We start from the raw sequence: 24,175 nt of genomic DNA on the forward strand, positions 1-24,175 counted from the left end.
ATACATGGATAGGATGACACATTTCGAAAGTCCAAAAGGGAGATCACGCACACCATCAGTGGCAGAGTCAGAAATTTCATCAAGGGTGTTCAATTTTTTTTTTAATAAGTGAGTTGAATGTTATTTATTTAACCTAGTGATTCTACCATGAACTATCTAAACATTTGTCAGTATCAAATATAAACAATCGAGTTTTTCTTCTTCTTTTTGATGCATTGACTTTATATGATAAAAATATATGATTATTGTTTTTAAAGTTGAAATATTGATAGAACAAATGCGTCTAGCTTTACGAAATATAAATCACATCAGTAGAAATTTTTTTCTTTAAAAAAAGAAGGAAGATAAAATGCATGTATTGATTTTAGCTTTGGGTTTAAAGTTGTTAACATATATAAACACAATTTTTTTAATGTAAAATGTTGCCTTTTTTGTTTTCACCATTCGAAAGTACATTATATCCTAGATAAAAATTAGAAATACATGATTTTTAATATTCAAAATTAAAATAATTTATTCATATATGTTACTCTATATTATTAAAATTTTAATATTAATAATTAAGAAACTTGAGGAACATGATAATGGTGTGTGAAGTTGTGTTCTATATCAAAATAAAATTAAAACGGTTGTGTGCTCCGTGGGATTCAAACCTGCGCATAAAGGGTGGAAATGAACAAGCTTTACCACTCTGCCACGGAAGAGTTTACGTTAAGGTTGTTCAACATTAACTATTTATCCCTTAAATACAGAATTTGACCTCTCTATATCGTTTAATTTTCCGGCAAAGGGTGGTCAGCTGACCACCCTTCGATGGCTGTAGCTCCGCCCCTGCACACCATTCGATATGTGAAATACAAAAAATATCGATTCATGTAACCTTATCGTATTCTTTTGATGAACAAGCATTATTATTTTGTTACTTCATTTAGTTGCTAGATTAATAGAGAAAATTAGAAAATAATTTTGTTACTTCATTTAGTTGTTAGATTAATAGAGAAAATTAGAAAAATATCTACTGAGTCAAAATTTCTTACCCAAAATAACTTATTTATCAATTATAGTATTACTTAAAAATGAGAATTCAATGAATGTTATTGCAGTGGAAGTGCATTCTCATAAGCCTTGCTTCAATCCATTTCTTTGTCAGCATAACCGACAACTAATGTTATACTCTGCTAAATGCACAAACATAGAGATGAAGTAGATTTAAGTTGGTATTATTTCAAGAAGTTAGTTTTGCAGTCTCTTGATAATTTTAATTTAATGTATAAGTATTAATTATTTTGAGTGAATAACATATTAAAAGATTCGAAACATTGAGAAGAACTCATATCTAGAATCCAAAACTGCTTAGAGGAGATTTGAGTTGGTTGGGATTGAAAGATTTCGTGTTCGACTATTAAAGTTGCTTCAAATTAAGCTCGATTTTAAAATTCAATATGTCATAAATGTCAACCGTTTTGAGTGAATAATACATCAAAAGACTCAAACATCGAGAGGAGCTCATATCTAAATTCTTGGGACTGCTTAGAGGGCATTTGAGTTAGTCAGAAAATCAGTCAGCAATGTATAAACAGAGTATATGAATGTATATACATATGATATGTAGTTATACATCATATATACGTAATTATACACTATTTATATAATATCAAATCATTATATTATTTATATGATATCGATACATAACATATATATTACATATACATATATCTATTTTTGTTATTTTCTATGATCTATACAATTACATAAGAAGCCTTTAATAATATCTAATGTTGCAATCACTGTTTTCAAAAATGTTTTTGGGGTGAGTCTTGGGGCGGGGCGTACCAAAAATGCTCCGAGGGGTAAATTTAAGACATAGATCCATAAGGCGTAAATCCTAAAATTTGAGGCTTAAGTCTCGAGAATAAAAACGTAAGTCATGGACGTAAAAACGTACGCCTGGGAGTTTTTAATTTATTTTTTGAACTTTTTTTGCTTTGAACCTTATTTTTATTATTGGTGTAATGATATTTCTCACGTAGTAATTATAATACTTTTTTCTTCATTATTAATTATTAATACTTATCTCGAATAAAAATCATAATATAAATTTCAGTGTTTTCAAAAATGTTTTTGGGGCGAGTCTCGGGGCAGGGTTGTAACGACTTGATTCCGTCGTTAAGGAAAAGCCAATGCGGAAAGAATTGGGGGTAGAAAACTTTTTGGTAGTAACTTGGAATTTTCCAACCTAGTCCATTTTTGGACGAAATTGGAGTCAGTGAGGTCTAGGAAAATCTGGTAACAAATGGGAGATCTAATTACGAATTTGATCACATGAGTAGATAACTAAGATGTTAAGGAAACTGTACGATTTTACAGAATTGAATTCGAGCGAGTAGAACTCCCAAAACTGATCTTAGCGTAAACGAGTAATTTCTGAGTGTCATGGGATGAAGGTGTGTTGTGAAATGGGGGTTTGAAACTCTTAATTTAACTCTCTGTCTCCGTGCAAGCCGCCAATGCGGGATTATTCCCACCAAGGTGGGGCTGCTGTAGTGGGACAGTCACGGCTTAAGTAAAAAATAAATCCTGAAAACGTTATTTTTTTGCAAGTTTCGTTCTTGAGAGCTAAGAGACGATCCCAGACGATTCTTGATAGTTTTCCATGACTTTTGGTGCTAAAGGTAAGGATTTTACTCCTCTAATCCATTTTTCGATCCGTAAAACTTAGATTTATGGGTGATTATCGATGGGGGAGGGTTTTGACTTGAAAATGAATGATGGAAAAATCCCTATGTTGGATATTGAGATCTTGGGTTTGGTCTAGGGTTATTGGGTTTGTTATAATCTGGATAATTAGAGTATACTTGGGTGAAGGAAATTGAAGTATTTAGGTAAGAAAGTGCGTATAAAATTGGGTGAGTCCTTTGAATTTGATGAGTTTGCCTGAGTTTGACGCGTCGTGTAGATGAAAAGGTTGACTTGTAGTGATAGCCAGGGCTAACCGAGCGTAATGGTAGTAAGAATACGTGATGGATTGTTGTGGAATGCAACTATATAATAAGATCGTTGGTTAAGCGAATTTTGTATAGTAATTACAACTTGCGAGTATCTAAGGTTGTGGTTTTCTAATATTTGGTGAGTAACGTGGTTGTATGGGAATGTTTAAGAGATGGTGGGGCACCACTCGAATAGAACTTAAAAGAGCTAGAGTCATAATGAAGAAAAATAGTGGGATGTAGTACAACCTTTAGAGAGAGGCGAGAGCAAGAATAATTTGGTTGATTGCAAAGCCTAAAGAGGTATCATCAGAGGGGTAGATAATTGGGTTCAGAGATGCGTGATTTCATTCGTTTTGTTATGGCTATGGTGATAGTGTCACGGGTCCACCAGCTTTGTTATAAACTATTGGAAAGGACTTGAGAAAAGAGTGTACAAATATTAGCTCGAGTGTGATGATAAATGCTTTTTTTTATTTTTGAGTTTAGTAATGAGAACGATTGAAATTTTAGCGAAAGATATTGTAAGATCAATGGAGATGCGATCAATGATAAACGAAGATCCATGAATTCATAAAAATCTTCAAGGTATAAGCTAATGTTGATAGATAAGGGGATTGTGTTAAACGGTTGAATTTACAATTCATATTTTTCATGGTTAGTCTACATTCGTGGTGATATATTTTGTCAAGGCATGAATTTATAAGGTGAGAAATGATCAATTGTATCATGTATTGAGCCTTTGAAAGGACTTGCACCAGGGTTGAGTCGTAAAGTTTATTACTGTTAATTGTTAAGTACCTAAGAAAGGTTTTCATTTAAAAGTTTTGGTTTAAAGTAAGGTAAATGGTCGGAGTGTTTATGATGGTTGTCAGTATTGAGAGTGTGAGCTTCAGTCGAATGATGTGAAGAGTATGTGTAGTCAACTGAATGGAAAGGGCTGGTATCGGCTCTTCGAAAGAAAACCTTTAGTGTTATTCGATAAATTCTTATGTGACCACCTATTTCATGTTGTACATGGTTGTGAGTATGATTCACTAGCTATGCTCACATGTGTTTTTACTTTTGTGGGTGGATCCCTAGTGGTGGATTAGCTGTACCGATCCTGCGATGTTCTCTTGGTTGAGTGGGATGATTTGGGAAGACATGGTTATTTCAGATGGCTTATGTGGTCTTGTCTTGGAGTGGTTAAAGTATTTCATTGGTTTTACATGTACCACCTTGCTTATGAGAGTTTATAGAAGAGCTACCATACGTATCTATAGTTGTCCGACAATCTTAATATTCATCTAGTCGTCGAGGTCATGTATCGATTATGTGTGGTTGAATGTGGGGATTATTGAGTCCAATTCTACTCTTCTTAAGAGGTAATCTACATTTACTAAATCTAGCATTTCGATATTGTTGTTAGAGGGTTTGTATGCTTGGGCATATCCCTCGATGAGTATCTGATGTCTAAAGATCAATTTTTTATAATTTAAGCTCATGGAAATTTATGTTGTGAGAAGAAGATGTTGATAAGAACTCTGATTGGTTGAGTATTATGAGTGCGGGTTGGTTGGTTCAGGTTCACCTCTAATTGTGGCGAGTTTTGATTTATGATTTTATCATGGTTATGTGAGAAAAGATTTGTCCTAATGTTTGTGTCAAAGTACTTGATAACATGTTGCAGATATGTGTACGATCAACTTTGGTGGTTATTGGGAATAACTTTGTTGTTAGTTAAGTGTACATACAACAATAATTATCACTCGAGTATTGTGATGACTTCATGAAGGCATTGTATGGGAGGATGTGTAGGTATTCAATTGGTTGGTTTGGGGATGAAGATTATATCATAAAGTGAGACTCAGTTTTGTTAAACAAGACCTTTTGTATGAGGAAGAACCGGTTGAAATTCTTGATCGCGATGACCGGAAGCTAAGGACATGCGAGATAAGTATCCCCAGTTGTTCAGCGATTCAGGTACTACTCTACCCTTACTTTAGCCAGTCTTTCTTAGTTGATCACTCGGAAACGAGTGATAGGTAAAATGGTATCTATTATAACGACATGATTCCTTCGTTAAGGAAAAGCCAATGAGGATTGAATTAGGCTCAAAAAACTTTTGGTAGTAACTTGGAATTTCCCAACCTAGTCCAGATTTTGACGAAATCGGAGTCAGTGAGGTCTAGGGAAATCTGGTAAAAAATGGGAGATCTAATTATGAATTTGATCACATGAGTATATAGATAAGACATTAATGAAACTGTACGACTTTAAAGAATCGAATTCGGGCAGGTAGAACTCCCGAAACTGATCTTAGCGTGAACGGGTAATTTCTGATTGTCATGGGATGAAGGTGTGTTGTGAAATGGGGGTTTGGAACTCTTAATTTCGCTCTCTGTCTTCGTGCAAGCTGCCAATGCGGGATTATTCCCGCCAGGGCGGAGCCGCTGTAGCGGGATGAGGTTCGCTGTGGCAGGATAGTCGCGACTTAAGTCGGATATAAACCCCAAAAATGTTATTTTTCTGCAAGTTTCTTTCTTGAGAGCTAAGAGACGACCCCAGGCGACTTCTTGATAGTTTTCCACGACTTTTGATGCTAAATGTAAGAATTTTACTCCCCTAATCCATTTTTCGATCCATAGAACTTAGATTTATGGGTGATTATCGATGGGGGAGGGTTTTGACCTGAAAACAAATGGTAGAAAAAGCCCTAAGTTGAATATTGAGATCTTGGGTTTGGTTTAGGTTATTGGGTTTGTTATAATCTGGATAATCAGACCTTTGATTGTGTAACATCTCGCTAATTGAAAGAACTAGAAAGAGATAGAATTGGAAATAGTCATTTTAGGAAAGAATGAAAAATCTGGAAGATTGGTTAAGTTAAGTTAAGTTTAGTTTTTGGTTTACTTCAAACGACCATAACTCCTAACTCAGCATGAGTTATTTTTTCTTCCAGATATTGTAGGAAAGATCTTGGAATTATCTTTCCAACGCCTCCGAGTTTGCGCGATTCCAAGTTCGTATGAGTGAGATATGCCTATTTGAAGTTGGGTTGTTCAAATAAGGAAAGTCTAATCCGGATTTTTGGAAGGGTAGTTTGGTCTTTTCCTTACCAAACTATTTTATTTCGTTTTTAGGGGTTTATTTGAGGTCTAATCAGAATTAGATCAGTTTAATCAATTGAAAATTCACGCTAGGGCTTGGAGAAAAGAGAAAAGAGGAGAAAGGAGAAGAAAGTTCAAGATTCGTCGATTTCTTGGAGAATTGCATGTGGATTTCGTCAAGGGGTTATCCCTATGAGGTATGTGAGATCACATAGCGTTGGGTTAGTTCACCCACGCGCTAATCATGATTTAATTCAGCGAAGTTGTATTGTTTTGAAAGAAAATCCTATGAGTTCTTGATGTTAATTAATTTGAAATCTTGTGGGTTCTTGTTGTTGACGTTTCTTGAGGTTGATTCATGTATTTAGGTGTGATTTCGAGTTGAATCTTGCATATATTGAGGGTTTAGTCGATTCTAAGTGTTTAGGGATAGAGCTAAGTTGAATTAGGGGGTTTAGAGTTGAAAAACGAAGGAAAAAAGACGGAAGTCACCTGGGCAGGGGCATGGGGCGCCACCCCAGCCAGAGCGCCCAAAAAGAAGTTCTGAAGTTTGGGCTCTGGGGCGCCGCGCCAGCAAGAGCGCCCCAACCCAAGCTCTGAAATTTAAGAGTTGGCGCCCTGCACTTCTCAGAGCGCCAGGGACGCCAGTTCTTCCCATTCTTCCCCCTTCTTTAAGTACTAGTTCCTTAGCAACGTACATGTGTTTCTTAGTTGATTCCAACACTCTAAAGTACGTCTAAACATCATGAAATCATCCATAAACATGAGATCATGAACCTTGAATCCATAATTCAATTCAAGGAAAGTTAAGAGTCAAGTTAAGAAGTTAAGAATCAAATCAAGAGAAGTTCATAGAGTTTTTCAAAAGTCTTTTACAAACGTTTTAACTTTGTTTTAAGACTTAAACTTTGAGTTGAGTAAAGAGTAAGAGTAAAGTTCTTTTCTTCAAAGATAATACGGGAACTAAGTATTCCTAAGAGTGAAAATGTTTTTCACATTTGAGCAATAAAGGAAACACCAATTTCCAATAGAGCTTTTAACCTAAGTTTTTAGTAATTATCTCAAACCAAAGAAAGAGTTTGTTTAAAAACATATGAGCTGAGTATATTTTGGGAGTAGTATTGAGCACCGATATGGGGACGCGAGTTCATAATAACTCAAGACTCCATAAACCATGTAGCCATCATGGGTAGAAAATGATCATACTTTTTAGATGATTCCTTAGTGTATTTTAGCATAGACTAGTGGATCCACTTAGTTAAGACGTTCTATTTGACGGCAAAGTATAGGACAGTTCTGGCAGCGTGGGCAAGACGATGCATCATCACTTAAGCTCATAGTGGTGGTTGTCGGTTAGAGAAACTCCCACAATATTATATTACTTTACATGTAAACTGAGTTGTTATTGCATTTCTTTAACAAATTGAGTTGCTACCTCATGTTTTAAATGCTTTGTATAACTGCCCCATTATTGTTGTTTACTTTGCATTTGAGTTGAGTTATTCATGAGTTGAGTAAAGCCAAGGTAATTGTTAATTTCAGATTCTTTTCTAGCTTATGTCTTGTTTAGTTTTCCCCTCGCATACTCGTACATTCAATGTACTAATGTCATTTGGCCTGCATCGTTTTTATGATGCAGACACATGTAATGAGGAGCAACATCCAGCGCCTAGTTGATCCAGTTGAGCACTCAGAGTTAGTTGGTGAGCCTCCTTGCTTTCCGGAGGACCCCTTTATCATTTGCTTTAGTATTTTAGTTGTTAGGATGATCGGGGGTCTTGTCCCAACATCCCTCCCCGTTTTAGAGGCTTCATAGACAGTTAGTAGTTCAATTGTCTTTACATTGTTATTTCTTATGTGAAAACTTGAGTTGCCTTTATGGCCAGTGAATGTTTCCATTTATACATTCTAAGTTTGAGTTATAAAGTTGTCTTTTAAGTCTTTCGCTAAGTAAGTAAGCCAGTCCAAGGGTTCACTTAGGGTCAGTAATGGTTCTCGAGTGCCAGTCCCCCCCAGGGTGTAGGCTCGGGGAGTGATAGATTGTTGATCCTTGCATATATTAATTGTTTGTAGACCTAGAACAAGCGAAAAGAATTCGGAAAGGGAAGATTCAAGTGCATTAGGGGATTCGAGGTAGGTGATGGTTGTGATTTCATGTTGTATGATATATGTTTGTACTTGCTTCATTATATTGCATGTATGTATGTGAATGTTGCATTATTGATCACACTAATCGTAAATGAGTATGAATGAATAACTATATACCATGAATAACCTCTTAATTGTATGATTGTGAGAATGTACATTATGATTGTGGTATGTTGAATGGAGCGGGTGTCACGTTTCGACACAGTAATTGGGATCGGATGTCATGTACCGACATAAATATTGGAACGGGAGTCATGATCTGACATACTAACTTGGAACGAGTGTCACGATCTGGTACACTAACTGTTTGAGTTTGGGTTCCATGAGAGGACCAATGACTTGTTATACATATGCATATTGTTGAGAATATGGAATTGTACATTGATCCTGAAATGATATTGATATTGTAAATGTTCGGTATATGCCTATTTTATAATGTTGTTGTTACATGCATGTGTTTCACTTATTGAAATAACCGCGTGATCCTACCAGTACATTGTAGTTGTGTACTGATAATGCACTTGCTCTTTCTTTATTGAGTACATGGCATCTTCAGGCGGCTATTGATAGACCTCAGCTTGGTGACTATTGAGCGTGACCGGATTCAAGGGTAAGCCAGTTCTTTCAGACTACCATGGATCTCCCTTATTTAAGTCCACTCTTTTCGGACTCAGACTATTTGTTTAAGGTGTTGTTTAGTTTCGGGGTTGTATCCCTTGTTCCTAAACTTGTCGTTAGTAGAGTTTTGGTACAATGACTTTCAGGTTCTAGGGGTTGTTCTTCCGCATTAGTTTGGTTAAGTTATTTGCTTAACCTTTGGAGTTTATGGAAACTCCGTATTTCTTTTGGTTATTTAAACCTGCTTCCATATCTTTAAATGTGTAGTATTTGGTTAAGTTGTTTAGTCTGGGTTGTAGTAATGGTTCTCCCACCGGAGGATTAGTGTCGGTGCCAATCACGACGATCTTGGTCGTGACAGGGGCTTACCAAAAACGCTCCGGGGGGTAAATTTAAGACGTAGATCCATAAGGCGTAAGTCCTAAAATTTGATGCGTAAGTCCCGAGCATAAAAACGTAAGTCTTGGGCTTAAAAAAGTACGCTTGGGCGTTTTTAATTTATTTTTTTGAACTTTTTTTGCTTTAAACCATATTTTTATTATTGGTGTAATGATATTTCTCACGTAGTAATTATGATACTTTTTTTCTTCATTGTTGATTATTAATACTTATCTCAAATAAAAATCATAATACAATTTCCATATATTATAGGTTATTTATAAAAAAATATTTGTAAAATCATTGAAAGGTTTACTTTTGCTTATTTTATAGTAATAAAACTATAAAATTGAATATACATGAGAATATACATGAGACTTACGTCTCGCTCCGTACTGTATAAAACGCCTCGCCTCACACCCCCGCCTTTTAAAACACTGTGCAATAAACTAGGACACATTCAAGTCGAATAATTGAGAGATTCACAATAACACACATAATTTTTTTTAAAAGCAACATAAACAAGGCTAGGGTTTGTTTCAATAAATAGATAAGCATTATCCTTCTTTTAGGCTTACGCTTCATTTACTTTTATTAAAATTAAGACTTTGAATTTGAATATTAAAATGTGTATTAAAATTAAAATTAAGATCTAAATTTGAATATATATATATATATATATATATAGGTAAAAGAGGTTAATATTATATAATCTTAGTCAAGTACAAACATAGTAGGTAGTTCATACTCATTACCATATCAAAGTACTCCCTCCGTCCAATTTAATATATTGATTTTGTAAATATACACATAATTCTATAAATTTAACTTTTGATATACGTATCAATTCATTAAAATACGATTACAAATTTCTCATTCATGCAATTTATATATATAGGTAGTTCATACTCACTATCATAGTTAGTGATTATAACTAGGTTATCAGAATGTGCTAACTTATTACTATTTCCTAGTGATACTAGTTTACTCAATGGTAGTCCCTCTTGATCATCTTTTTTTAAAAAATTAACGTAGTTCGAGATTTGTACAAAACATGGGGCTGATTACTTCTTATTAGCTGATATTATATTTAGAGCTGACTACTAAATTACAAAAAAATATTTATTTTCTCATCTAAATGTATTTAAAAAAATGGATATAGATCGTTATTCTCTACTTGCTTTTGCTCTCAAAAACAAATTTAATTATTAATTTAAGTTTTTGATTTTAAATTAAACAAACTCATCTTATAAAATAAAATATTTTGAAAATTTTCAAAAGAACAAATGGCTTCCCAAAGTAGAGAAGAGACCCATAAAAACGGAGCACACTCTCAGGAGGGAGAGAGAGAGAGAGATTATAACTAGGTTATCAGAATGTGCTAACTTATTATTTTATAAATATACACGTAATCCTATAAATTTAACTTTTGATATACGTATTATTCACCAAAATACGATTACAAATTCCCCATTTATACAATTTATACATAGTAGGTAGTTCTTACTCACTACCATAGTTGGTGATTATAACTAGGTTATAAGAATGTGCTAACTTATTACAATTTTCTAGAGATACTAGTTTACTAGATGTCAGTCCCTCTTGATCATCTTTTAACAATTTTAACGTAGTTCGGGAGTTGTACAAAACGTGGTGCTGATTACTTCTTATTAGCTGAATACATATCTGAATGTTATGATATTGTATTAATATTTGACTACTAAATTACAAAAAAAATATTTATTTTCTCAACATTTAAATGTATCAGAAAGTCGATATTGATCATCATTCTCTACTTGCTTTTTTTTCATCTCAAAAACAAATTTAATTATAAATTAAATTTTTTTTATTTTAAGTTAAAAAAACACATCTTATAAAATAAAATATTTTGAAAATTTCTAAAAGAACAAATAGCTTTCCAAAGCAGAGAAGAGACCCATGAAAATGAAGCACGCTCTCAGAAAAGAGACAGAGAGAGAGATACTATAACTAGCTAGGTTATCAAAATGTGCTAACTTATTATTTTGTAAACAAACACGTAATCCTATAAATTTAACTTTTGATGTACGTATCAATTCCCCATTTATACAATTTAAACATACTAGGTAGTTCATACTCACTACCATAGTTGATGATTATAACTAGGTTATCAGAATGTACTAACTTATTACAATTTCCTAGAGATACTAATTTACTAGATGGTAGTCCCTCTTATTCATCTTTTAACATGGATTAATGGTGAATAATTAGTGATAGATCATGACAAGAATAATTACACCAAAAATATAATGATAAATAAATACCAACAGTATATATGAAGAACTTAATTCAACTATATATGTGGTAAATTTTGTGATTCATAGTATTTCATTTTTAATAGTACTTTCTTTGTCCTTTTGTCTCTTTTTATTTGTTCATATTTGGACAATTAAGAAAGAATAATTTTTATTTATTTATTATACCCTCAATTAATTAATTTTGTAAAAGGTAGAACATTTTGAAAATCGTATACTTTTAATTCATCCACTTCATAACTAATAAGGATAAAATAATAAATTCACTATATCACTTATTATTTTTCTTAATGAACGTGTCAATTCAAAAGTAGACAAATACCATTTAACATTAATCCAAAAGGGAAGTAAACCATGCGTGCTTTTTGGGTAAAGTTTAATGATGAACTCAAGCTAAGGAGAGCATATCGTGCAACAAAGAAAGCATAGAAATGCTTAATGAAATTATTAGATTCCATTTAGTGAAAATCATGATTACTCGTTTCATTCGATAATAGTTATCCATTATATTATTTTGAGATTTTCAATAATATTTGTGTACTTTATGAAATTAATAGATAATTTTATACTTAGTTTCTAATTTACTCTTATCACTAATTATAATTATTTCTGTTACATTTTTTAAAATATTATATTTAAAAGATGATATGTATAATAAAATAACCCTTCTATTTATAGTTTCTTAAATGTGTAAAATCAACCATGAATAGATTTCAAATTAATTAAATTGTTGAAATATTTCACACCCTTTAAGAAAAGAAGATTAAAACATAAATTAGACATAACTTTTCATTTTTATCCTTATTAATTATTGTCAAATTTATGATTAAAATAATTAAACATTAATTAATAACTAATTCCAATACTAATTAATGAAGGATAAAATTGAAAGAACATTTTAAAAGTAATCTCAAAAATTAAAAAATTATATAAATTTAAAAACTAAAAAATATCTCAATAATTTAATTAATTTAAATAGAGGAGTACTACTCGTAGGGGCAATTGTTATTCCACAAAGGAAAGTACAAGGGGAAATGTGTAAGTTTCAATTAAATATTTACAAAATCACAATCTCGTTATGCACAGTTCTACTTGCACTTCACGAGATATTAAAAATATGAGTTAACGATTAAAAAAATCATCACTTTTCCGTCTGAGTGTTATATTTCAATTATTAGTTTTATTCTTCTATTTGAACTAAATATTTATAAATTAAAATGAAAAATCCTTTTAGCCAGAAAATTTGGTTAACATGATATTTTATTTATATTATTTTATTTTTTAAAATATTTTTACCCTTTTAACTTTAATACTTTTTAACTAAAAAATGAAAAAATATTAATTTAGTTTAAAATAAAAAAGATATTATAATTTTTTTTAAATTTCTGGCCATTTAGCATTACCCATATTAAAATACATCTCAAAGTTGATTAAATCAATTATTAATTGTTATGTTTTCTTATTTGAACCGTCGCTAGATAATAAATAATATTTAATAGTAAAGATAAAATAGACGCAAAATATAAATTATCTCTTAATTTTTTTAATTAAACAATTATTTTTAACATAATGAACAACTATTATTAAACAGTACCAAATCACTTTATTTATTACTTGGGAGTTTTAAAGTGGATAATCACACACTTTCATACGGTGTTAGAGCTCTCAACTAAGCTCATGAAGCTTTTATGTCTCTCCATTTGACACGTCGAGCCACTCATGTCAGCGCTTTATAGGCCCACTTGTTAGCCTATTGAATCTAGTTTGCCACCTTCAATTTTATGGCATGCTCTTATTGAGTCTCATCTCTCTCTACTTATTAATAAAATAAAAAAGGTCAAATAAAATAATTATATTGATTTGAACTACAATAGATGAGCCAAATTTGTTAAGTTCAATTTCATCTCATCCTAGATATCAAGTTTGGTGTCACATGTCAAATGATGTGGCATGCCAAGTCAAACAAAGAAGTATATATGATCATGTGTCAAAAAGGTATGCCCACTTTGTAATATGCTACCTCACTTAAATCTGATTGGCCGAAGAGAAACCTCATCCTATCACAACTCCTCGTGGATCAAAAGCTGCAGATTTCTTTACAATCTACAGATTCAAAACTCAAGCAATCAAGTTAACGATCAAGATTAAGACCATCGAATTCAAGAATAAGCTCGAAATGAATTCAAGTAAAACTCAAGATCAATATAAAGTTCAAGTTCAATTTCATCGAAGATTCAAGAACAATCTCCAAGAGCCCTTGAATTTATATCTGAAAAGACGAATCGAAGGAATAATAGAGATTGTAACACTCATATTCAAAATCAATAAATACAATTGTTGCATTATTTTTTCAGCCTTGATTATTATTTTCCAAACTCAAATTTTATTATTTACAATTACGTCCAATCTAGCGTTAAGAAACATTAACATTTTGTCAAGTCTATCTACTCTTTTTGCCCCATGATCCATTTTAACAAGTATAATCAGAAGACGGGTCACAAACGGTTGCGAGGTAAATCCACATAAATTAATTTGATACAAAAATAAAATTCAAAAGTTCTTTTCTTTTTTAAAGATTTTACACGATAGTTAGGACCATTTTGTTTTCTGCTAAACACACATTAGACACAACTTTAGACTAATAAAAACTAAAAAGTCCACTGAAAATGGAACACTTCTAGCTGGACTAGATTTTCAAGAAAACCATAGTATATAACACCTAAAAAAGAAAAACAAAAAAGGTAAACATACATCAAACAACTTAGACTAATAAAAAATTAGATGTCAGAGCAAAATCATTTTGCAGGAGCAAAATTTTTATGAACCTCAAACTATGGATTACGTTTTAAAAAAAATAATATTAAAAATACATTAGCTTATTAGAATTACGAAATGTAACGATAAAGGTGATCACATTCAAGTTTAGCTATGAGTTGTCTTTTAATGTACGTTTCATCGAAACAATTATTTATTTTAATTATATACAATATAACTTGAAGGTGATAATTTATTTATGTGTTGCAAAGTCTATTTTAATGGTACAGTAGGCAGCAGGCAGACCATTCTTATTCATTATTATTGTTTTGTATTTGTATATATCTTGTTATCTTATTGGGCTGGATCAATTGTGTCCATTTCTGGCTGCTAACTTATCCTTTAATTTGGCAGCAAACTTCTAATTTTGCGCTACTCTATAGGTCCATCAACAGATGATCCATAACCTTTTTGCAGAACTTTTGTACGTTTCTATCATTCAAACATACTTTTATTAACCGTTGAAAATTAGAGTATCTTGATTTTTACACTACTCGTATGTATATACACTCTTATAGTATCATTGACTAATGAGTAATTTTTGAACAAGAAACCTTAGCGATCATTATTCTTCATCTTTCTCTGAGGCTTTCAGAGGATACATTGAGAGGTAGCTGCCTGTCATCCTGTGTAACACCTCAGATTTCGAAAAAACTAAAGAGAAGTTCATACGAGTCACCATCAGTTTCTAGTTTTGGGTCAACTTCAATCAATCATATCTTTTAGCATATAAAGAATTAGGTGGCCCATGGGCTATCAAATTGAATGTCTTTGAGTCCTCTTTCCAACACCACCAAGTTTGCTAAATTTTGAGCTCGGAGTAAAAAGTTATGCATGTTTGAGTGAAACCTCTCTATTTAAGAGATTTCATCCAGTTTAGAAAAATGTATTTTGGTCTTTTCCTTTTCCCACTAGGCTTAGCACATTTTTCCTCACCCAATTAAGGGTCTAATAAGATGCAAAACCATTCTTTGTCGTTCCTAAACACTTAGAAAAATAAGAGAACAATTCAAGAGGAGAAAGAGCTAGGTTTTGAGTGTTCGTCAAGATCCCGTCGATTTTCGCCAAGAACATTGTTCTTTTCAGGTATGTAAGGTTTCTCATAGTGATGGACTTGTTCGTCCTCACGCCATACATCTAATTTATCCATGAAATCGTTGTATTCAAAGATTTCTTGAGTAGATCTTGATTTTGTTCAATTCTTGAATAGTGAAAGTTGTGAATTCTTCGTGTTGTTGATATTTTGTAAAAGTTGTGTTTCCCAAAGGGATTGTGTTGAATTCATCTTGTATTAGTGTTGGGTTTGAGAATCAAGAAGAGTTAGGAGAATTTATCCCATTTTAAATGAGTTAGGACCCTAAATTGAGAAGAAAAATTTATCGGTTTTCTAGGTAAAAGGTTGGGGAGGCGCGCCACCCATAGCGCCATGACTTTTGCTCTGTAGTTTGGGGCCTCTCTCCCCACGCCGGCCGGTGCGCCAGGGTCACCTGGTCCTTTTTCTTTCCGTGCTTCATTCCGAACGTGTTCCTTTGAATCGTGACTACATTCTCTTCTTTGTATTAATTTGCTTCTAAAGTCTCCATTAATCCTTGAGAGACCCTACATGTCCTAATCACATGTCTTAATATACATTCCAAACTAATTAAAGTGAGTTTAAGAGGAAAGTTCAAAAGGTCTTTTGAGTCATTTTAAGGATTCTTTTGTAATCAACCATGATTTTGAACTAAGTCTCGAGAAAGTAAATATGAGGATTGAGTTTCCTATAATGTTATTGAGATCCTTGAGTTAATTCGTTCATGTCTATAATTCAGCATGAGTCCAATTAGTCGAGTATTCTTGAGATGAGTAGTATCGTTGAGTTCTGAGTATTGAGTTTTCTATATCGTTATTGTTATCCTTGAGTTGATTCGTTCATATCTACATTTTATTTTGAGTTATACATCTTGAAAATCTTTTAAAGCCAATAATTGTGTATTAAACTGAGTTTTGAGGAAAGTTAAAGAGACATTTTGAGTAAAGTTTAAAGAAACTAAGTATTTCCAAATATCACTTTTACATTGAGAAAAGAGAAACTTTGATTTCTATAAAGAGTTTATGAGTTCAAAGATGTCTTTTAAGAGGATAATTTGAGCAATTATTTCAAACCAAAGAAAGAGAATGTTTTAACATTGAGCATGAGTATATATTTATTGGGAGCAGTATTGAGCACCGATATGGGAATGAGCTCAGACAACTCACAATCCTCATAAACCATGTAGCCAACATGAGTAAAGGTTCGTACTTTTTAGACGACTCCTTATTGCTTTTAAGCATATCTTAGTGAATCCACCTAGTTGAAGTGTTCTATGCCCTGACAAGGTATAAGACAGTTTTGACAGCATGGGCGAGACGTTGTATCATCACATATCTCACCGTGATGGTTGTCGGTTAGAGAATCTCCCAAATAAGAGAAAAGAGTATTTTATTGTATCTTTATACATAATGGATTTTATATCTTCTGGTTTATAATGCTTTAAACATTGCATCTCTTATTATTGGCCGTTATGTATTGGAGTTGAGTTGAGGTGAGTATTTTTCTTAGTCTCAGTTCAATTATCTATGCTTTCAGTTCTCCTTACATGCTCGTACATTCAATGTACTGATGTCATTCGACCTACGTCTTAATATGATGTAAATACAGGTGTTCAGGGTCATCAACAAGTGCTTCGTTGATACCATTTGCACTCCAGCTAGCTTTGGTGAGCCTCTTGCTTTCAGAGGGCTTCACATTTATTTCTTGCTTTGTTAAGTTGTTGAGGGTTTTGTCCCGACACCTATCCTAGTATTAAGCTTTATAGAGAGTTTAAAGTTGAGGAGTCTCTCATTATTTCTTTTTTTTTTTAGATGTTTTGAGGTCTTGAGATAGTTATCTATAACTTGTTAGTTATTTTCAGATATTTATTTGAGTTAAGTTTGAGACTTTAAAGTTTAATTATGCATTTGGAGTTCCCATTTGGCTTGAGTAAGTCTTCCGCTTGTAGTCAGCTAGGATGACGGTTTGCTTGGGGACCAACAATGATTCTCGAGTGCCGGCAACGTCCAAGGTGTAGACTCTGGTCGTGACATCCTGGCGGGCCCTCTTGTTCCTTATTTTATGCTTTGTTTTATTCGAGAAACAAAGACATTGAGACTTGTATTTATCTTTCAAATTATGTATTACTACACTAGTGACTTGTACACGTGACAACCAGATTTAGGGGTGTTTATGAATTGGCTAAAAAAATTCCGCACTTATGCTATTGTTGATTTATTTCACATTTCTTTCGTATTATTTAGATTTTAGGCTGACTTATCTTGATGGATTTAGACGAGTGTCATCACGTCCTCTTTTAGATCGTGATAATTAATTTATGGAAACTGAATTCATCACCTTTTGAAATCCATATTTTATAGAATCAACCGTTTTCTTGCTTAGCTAATTGTTTTTAATTCACTCTAGATAAAGTTGCACATGTTATCCTGAAGTTTGCCCAGTAGAATAAATGAATATCTTCTTCTTTATCATTTGTCATACGTGTAAATTGTTTTGAGTGAATAATATATCAAAATAATTTAACTATCGAGAGGAGCTCAATTTTTAATTTGTTTAGAGGAAGATTTGTGTTGATGCCGTTGAAGAGTTTTGAAGCTAAAATTTTTAATTTGACATTCCACAAACTGGATCGTTTTGAATGAATAATATATCAAAAGACTCAAAACATCGATATCAAGAGCTTATATCTAAAATTTGGGATTGTTTAGAGGAAATTTGTGATGGTTGAGATTGAAAAGAAAAATCAGTTCATTGAAGAAGATGAACTGCTGCAATGTATAAATATTGTATAATGATATATATATGAATGTATAACTTATCTTATACAGAGATCTACTTTATATATACATTATTATAGTTTATTTATACAATATCAATACATTACATATACGTAAAATCATTTTTATTGAAAGGCCACTAAAATAACTATATTATACATCGTGTACACACGGTAAACTCTTTATTAAAATACAAAGAATGCTGCCTAACCATGATAACCTATTGGTAATTAAAAAAAACCATTTTCAATTTTTTGATAATTTTTTTAAAAATATTTATCTGGCATTAAATAGTAATATTTCTTTTCCTTGTAAAGTGACTTTTTCTCTCTATTTCCTAGACACATTTATGGAGTACTGTTCTTTTTTTCCTCTCTCCTTATTATTTGTCAACTGTTTTTGCCATCATCAGACCCAAAAAATGTTGCAAAAAAAAATAGGGAAACACTATTATATATATATAAAGTCACGTATTTTTAACTCCCCTCTTTTTCTCTTTAATCCCTTTTTGTCACCCTCTTTCAAGTTTAATGATTTCTATCCTTTTCTCTAAAGTATCTCCATTAGAGATCAAGTATAACAATAACTCTTCACAGTTACAAACTCAAATCACACCAATTTTTAATTTTTTTTGAGGATTTCTACATTTTTTTATCTTGTAGTTGGATGCAAATTTTTTTACAAATATTTGTGCTTCCTATTATATTTCAATTGGTAAGAGTTGTTTATCTCAAAAGAGAAGTTATGCAAAAACTGACGAAGATATGTAGACAATGACGAAAATTGCAAAAATAGTGTGAAACCCTTGTAGGAAATGGGTGAACTGAAAAACGATGATAAGTTTGTAAATTGTCAATTATAAGTATTAATGGATAATAATTTTGATTTTCAAGATTTTCTACCTCCAATATCGATTTCAACACATGCTAATTAACTCCTCAGTATTCAAATCGAAGAAGTATTTAATTCTTATTTAATGTTAAACATGAATTTGTATACATTGAGGTAGAACTTTGTAACAGTCTAATGTGTACGTCTTCAAACTAAATGTATACACAATTGATATTATGTATATGCATACAGTTGAAAGTATGTATACAAACCTGATTTCATTTATCGAAATATTTTCTAAAGGTAATATATCTATACACATGAATAGTTGCAAATTATATTTATGTATACTAATAATGTATAATGTATACAAACAAAATATAAGCAATGTATACATTATAGTGCGAATGTATACTTGATTAAATGTATACTTAATCACATGTACATGTTCAATTGAATACATACTTATTTGCAGTAGATTTCAACATTCACCACATACTAAATGTATAAATAAACATATATTGGAAGCCTAGTACTAAGTATAGATTATGCAAGTGGATACACAAACAAAATATGAAAATAAATTGTGTATATATTATAGTGCAAACGTATATTTGTCAAATATATTTATCTGAATACACAAACAAAATATCCTTTGAAAGAAGAATAGTCATAATTAAATACTTTTACTAATTTTAAGGTGAGAGATAGTTCTAAATAAACATTTACTAGTTTTAAGGAGAAACCGTTGGAAGTTTAAAGAGAGATGGTAGAAATCATTTTTTATATTTTAAAGAAAAATAATTTGAAGAGAGATGGGTGTGAATAGGAATTTTCTTACCAATTTTTGTGCAAAATACACTACTATTAAATACCAATTCTTTTTAGATTTTTATTTGCTAAATATTTATTTGGCTAAAATATGTCAATTTAATCTAAGAGTTGTATATGTGTCAATTCCTCCTTAAACCTATCTCAATAAGTCTACCTCTAAATTAACCCTACGATGCGATTCAAATTTAATAGAAATTCTAATGCGGACTTCTTATTACTACATAAGGATTACTGCAACTAAGCAATTAACCTTAGTAAAATCAAAACTCCCTACAAGATAGGGCACTTACAATAGCCACACATTTGAAATAAAGGGCCACCCTTCTTCTTCTTGTTTTTGTCAGAAGACTTTCAGATACCCCTTTTTAGTTGTCAAATGTCGCTTTGTGGGTGAATAGAAAATGTCTTTTTGTGCCATCCAAATTGTATTTTGTCCATCTTCTAATGGACCACACCACCATATCTAGAGATATTTTTCTCTCAAATCCTTAAATGAACGATCCTTCTTCTTTCAGTACTTTCATGTAAAGTAGATTTTTTTTTTTCCCTCAAACAAATGTAATTCTCGACATTAAAAAGGGGTAAAAATCATTTGTACACACTAAAAGGTTATCAATGTTATATATAGAAAATACAATCTTTATCTTTGAGAAATCATGTAGCACAAACGAAAATCAATGATTCAATAATAGAATGTTAAAAACATAAATTTTAGAAAATCATTGTTGTCTTTTGGCCATTGAAAGGGAACCATGCATGGTTTACTGGCAATCCCATCTCCAACCGCTTTCACCCATTTGAAAATTTGCGTAAAAGTTGTTAATTCAACTTTCTAACAGACCTGTTAATAGTTCTCTTTTTTTTTTCCAACGACAAAGGAACTTATGGATATGGCATTTTTGGGGACTAAACGCACTTTCCATTACTCCATATGGCAATTACTCGCACATATATAATTAAGGGAGTCATTAAAAATCGACTAAAACATCAGAAGCAAGGACTATCCGAGCTAATGATAGAGACAAAAGAACACTTTCAAAATTAGACTTGCTATTAACGCCGGTTTATCAGTCGCTTTGGGTCTTGCCACTCAATTGACTACGTACTTTATAATGTATATATAAAATAAAACTGTGGATTATATCAAGCGAATTCCTTTTTTAAAATTTTAATACAAATAAAATTGTTAGTCAAAATAAAAACATCAATATAATTTTCACCCAAATACTTAATTTCCTTATAGCAACTCCAAAAGTAATTGGGATATTTTTGTTGAGCTATTGGAATATCCAACAAAATCTCAAAAAAGAGATCTGTTGTATTCTTCTTTGCCAAAAAAATATCCTAACTCACATGCAATTCACAGCCCAAAATATGTCGTTTCCTTCATACCCTAAAATCATGCACGTGAAACCCCTCTGCATGCCTTATCTCTAACAACCAATCAGAATGAAGCAAAAATAACATCCATGCAAACTCAACCCCTATAAAAACCCTATCAAGATAACACACAACTCCTCATCAACAACCAAAAAAAAAAAAGTAAAATAATTTACAAAAAATGTATTTTCAAGGCTTGTTCATCTTCTCCCTTCTCATCATCTCCTCATCTGAAGCCGCGGTCCTCGATTTCTGTGTTGGTGACTTGTCCTTACCCGATGGTCCCGGGGGCTACGCTTGCAAGAAACCATCCAAAGTAACTAGTGATGACTTTGTGTTCTCAGGCTTAGCTGCTCCAGTAAAGCTAATCCCTCTCATTAAAGCCGCGGTGACTCCTGCTTTTGCTCCTCAATTTCCAGGACTCAATGGGCTTGGAATCTCAATGGCTAGGCTTGATTTAGCTATAGGTGGTGTTATCCCAATGCACACACACCCCGGAGCATCCGAGGTGCTTTATGTTGTCCAAGGAGAAATATGCGCTGGATTTATTTCTTCCTCGGACAATAAAGTATTCTTCAAAACCCTAAAACAAGGAGACATAATGGTTTTTCCACAAGGGTTATTGCATTTTCAGATAAATTCAGGGAAAACTTCAGCTTTGGCTATTGTTTCTTTCAGTAGCCCAACACCAGGGCTTCAAATTACTGACTTTGCTTTATTTGCTAATGATTTGCCTACTGAACTTGTCGCCGCCACCACGTTCCTTGATGCTGCTTTAATCAAGAAGTTGAAGGGTGTTCTTGGTGGAACCAACTAATTATTATTATTATCAACAACTTGCGCGTATCTTAATTATTTTGTTTGCTTTGTTAATTGTTTCAATAAATTATGGTATTTTGTTTAGGTTTATTTTAGTTGTTGTTTTTTTTTAAAAAATAAAAAATCATGTATTTAATTTTCTGGATTCTAGTTTTTTTTATCATTTGTTTTGCAAGGTAAAAAAATCAGTTAAATGTAATTTAATTTCTTTAGTGGCAAAGTAAGTGCATGTAAATCACTAGTATGATAAGCATTAAGCGGGGTAACGGATAAAAATGGTACATTGGTATATTTTTTCGTTCTATTTCGAGAGTCCGTAAAACAATTTAATTTTGATGGTAAAATTAAATTTTATCTTTTTAAAATAAAGGATATATAAAATGTTTGAATCCCTCAAAATTTAAAAAAGATCCAATATAAATTGAAACAGTGGGGCTGGGCCGGTAACTAATTAACCCACTATGTTACATTATAGTGAAGAAAAAAAAACTATGTTACACTACAGTAAACGCCTGTAATAGTGTAAAAAATAAATAAAAAACCTTTCACTGTCGAGAATGCATATAACTTAAATCCTTTCTCTAATCACTACTTAAAAAAAATAAACGTTAAAACCCAATAGTGTACTGTCGGAATTTTAAGTACTCCCTCCGTCCATTTTTATTGTCATGTTGCGTTTTTCAAAAGTCAATTTGACTAATTTTCAAAGTTAAATTATATTACATTAATTCGATATTTTAAACAAAAAAAATTAGATATTCAAAAATTATACGAAAAGTACTAGAAATTGCATTTTTTTTGCATATCAATATGATGAAAAAATACATCATAAAATGTTAGTCAAAGTTTTTATAATTTGACTCTAAAAAAGAAAATTATGAAAATTAAAAGTGGACGAAAGTAATACAAAACTACTACATATAATAAGTATAAATTAAAAACAACAGAAATACTTCAGAAAAAAAACATGTGTTGTCAAGCGGTAGAAATAATGTTCAATATCATAGCAAATATTTTGTTCGCTTATCAAGTTGCTACATTTTTAATATATTTTTTAAATACCGACGGACATCCCTCTATTTTAATTAAGGAAAATTAAAGGAACTTGATGGACGTCCCTTTAATATTACAAAATTAAAGGGCATTTTAATACATGCTATATATCTTTAATTTAAGATCATAAAATTCAAAGTCTTCTTTATTTTTATTTTTTAAAATCTTTTTTAATTTAAGATCACAAGATTTAAATGGTACATAAATAAAATGGGGTTAACGGATTAAAATTAAGCAAAGCTAATAGAGCGCCAAATTGAAAATTAGGGGCAAGTCAGAGAAGTTGTCTATATATTTGACCAAAAGATAATACTCCCCTGTTTCAGTTTGTTTGTGGATTGTGATTTGATTTCATGAAAATAAATAAGATTTTTAATTTTATGGTGTTAAGTATGTCATTTAAATTAATTCTTCTAAACATTAAATCTATAAAACATTCCACCTGCATGAGTTAACTAATATATTTTCAAGAGTTTCACAATTGCACATAAAACTTCTCAAGTAAACATTAATCTTGATTACTAAGACACACAAAAAAAGATAGATGACGAATATATTGGGCTAAGTCGTTTGAAAAGTAACACTTAATATAATGATATTGTTTACTCTAGGTCAAACTATACTATTATTTAAAAAAAAAAACTGAACAATTATAAATATAAATGAAGTTATATATGCAATTTTTTTTATCAACATACAAGATTTCATTTCCATACCTAACAAATTAAAGGTACAAGGTAATTTTGAGAAGCTATCTAAAACATTATCTTAATTAATGGATGTGTGTGGCAGAAAATAGTTTATGGCTCTAGCATATACAACTCGTTTGTTTCTTGCGGAAACTAGGATATTCTCTTTCTTATTATTAGGCAAGTAGTTAGTCTTTCTTCTTTTATTTTTGGGCACACGGTATCGGAGTTCACATTAGAGTCCTAATTAAATTCGAATTGCGCACGACAGGGTTCATTTAGGGTGACACTCCTAACAATATTTTTTCCATATTCAGGATTCAAATTTGAGATCTCTAATTAAGGATGGAGTAATCCCACCACTACACCACTACTCATTTTGATAGTAA

The 24,175-nt window shown here is 31.9% G+C and overlaps 1 protein-coding gene across 1 annotated transcript; it reads left to right on the forward strand.

Moving 5' to 3' along the window:
- Positions 1–21,349: 21,349 nt before the first annotated feature.
- On the forward strand, positions 21,350–22,185 carry LOC102602789 (auxin-binding protein ABP19a-like). Its single transcript, XM_006342305.2, has one exon. The coding sequence runs from the start codon at positions 21,407–21,409 to the stop codon at positions 22,040–22,042; it is 636 nt and encodes a 211-aa protein (XP_006342367.1). The 5' UTR covers positions 21,350–21,406; the 3' UTR covers positions 22,043–22,185.
- Positions 22,186–24,175: the final 1,990 nt, after the last annotated feature.

The sequence above is a fragment of the Solanum tuberosum genome, unplaced genomic scaffold (genome assembly GCF_000226075.1).
Source record: "Solanum tuberosum cultivar DM 1-3 516 R44 unplaced genomic scaffold, SolTub_3.0 scf00037, whole genome shotgun sequence".
NCBI classification, from domain to species: Eukaryota; Viridiplantae; Streptophyta; class Magnoliopsida; order Solanales; family Solanaceae; genus Solanum; species Solanum tuberosum.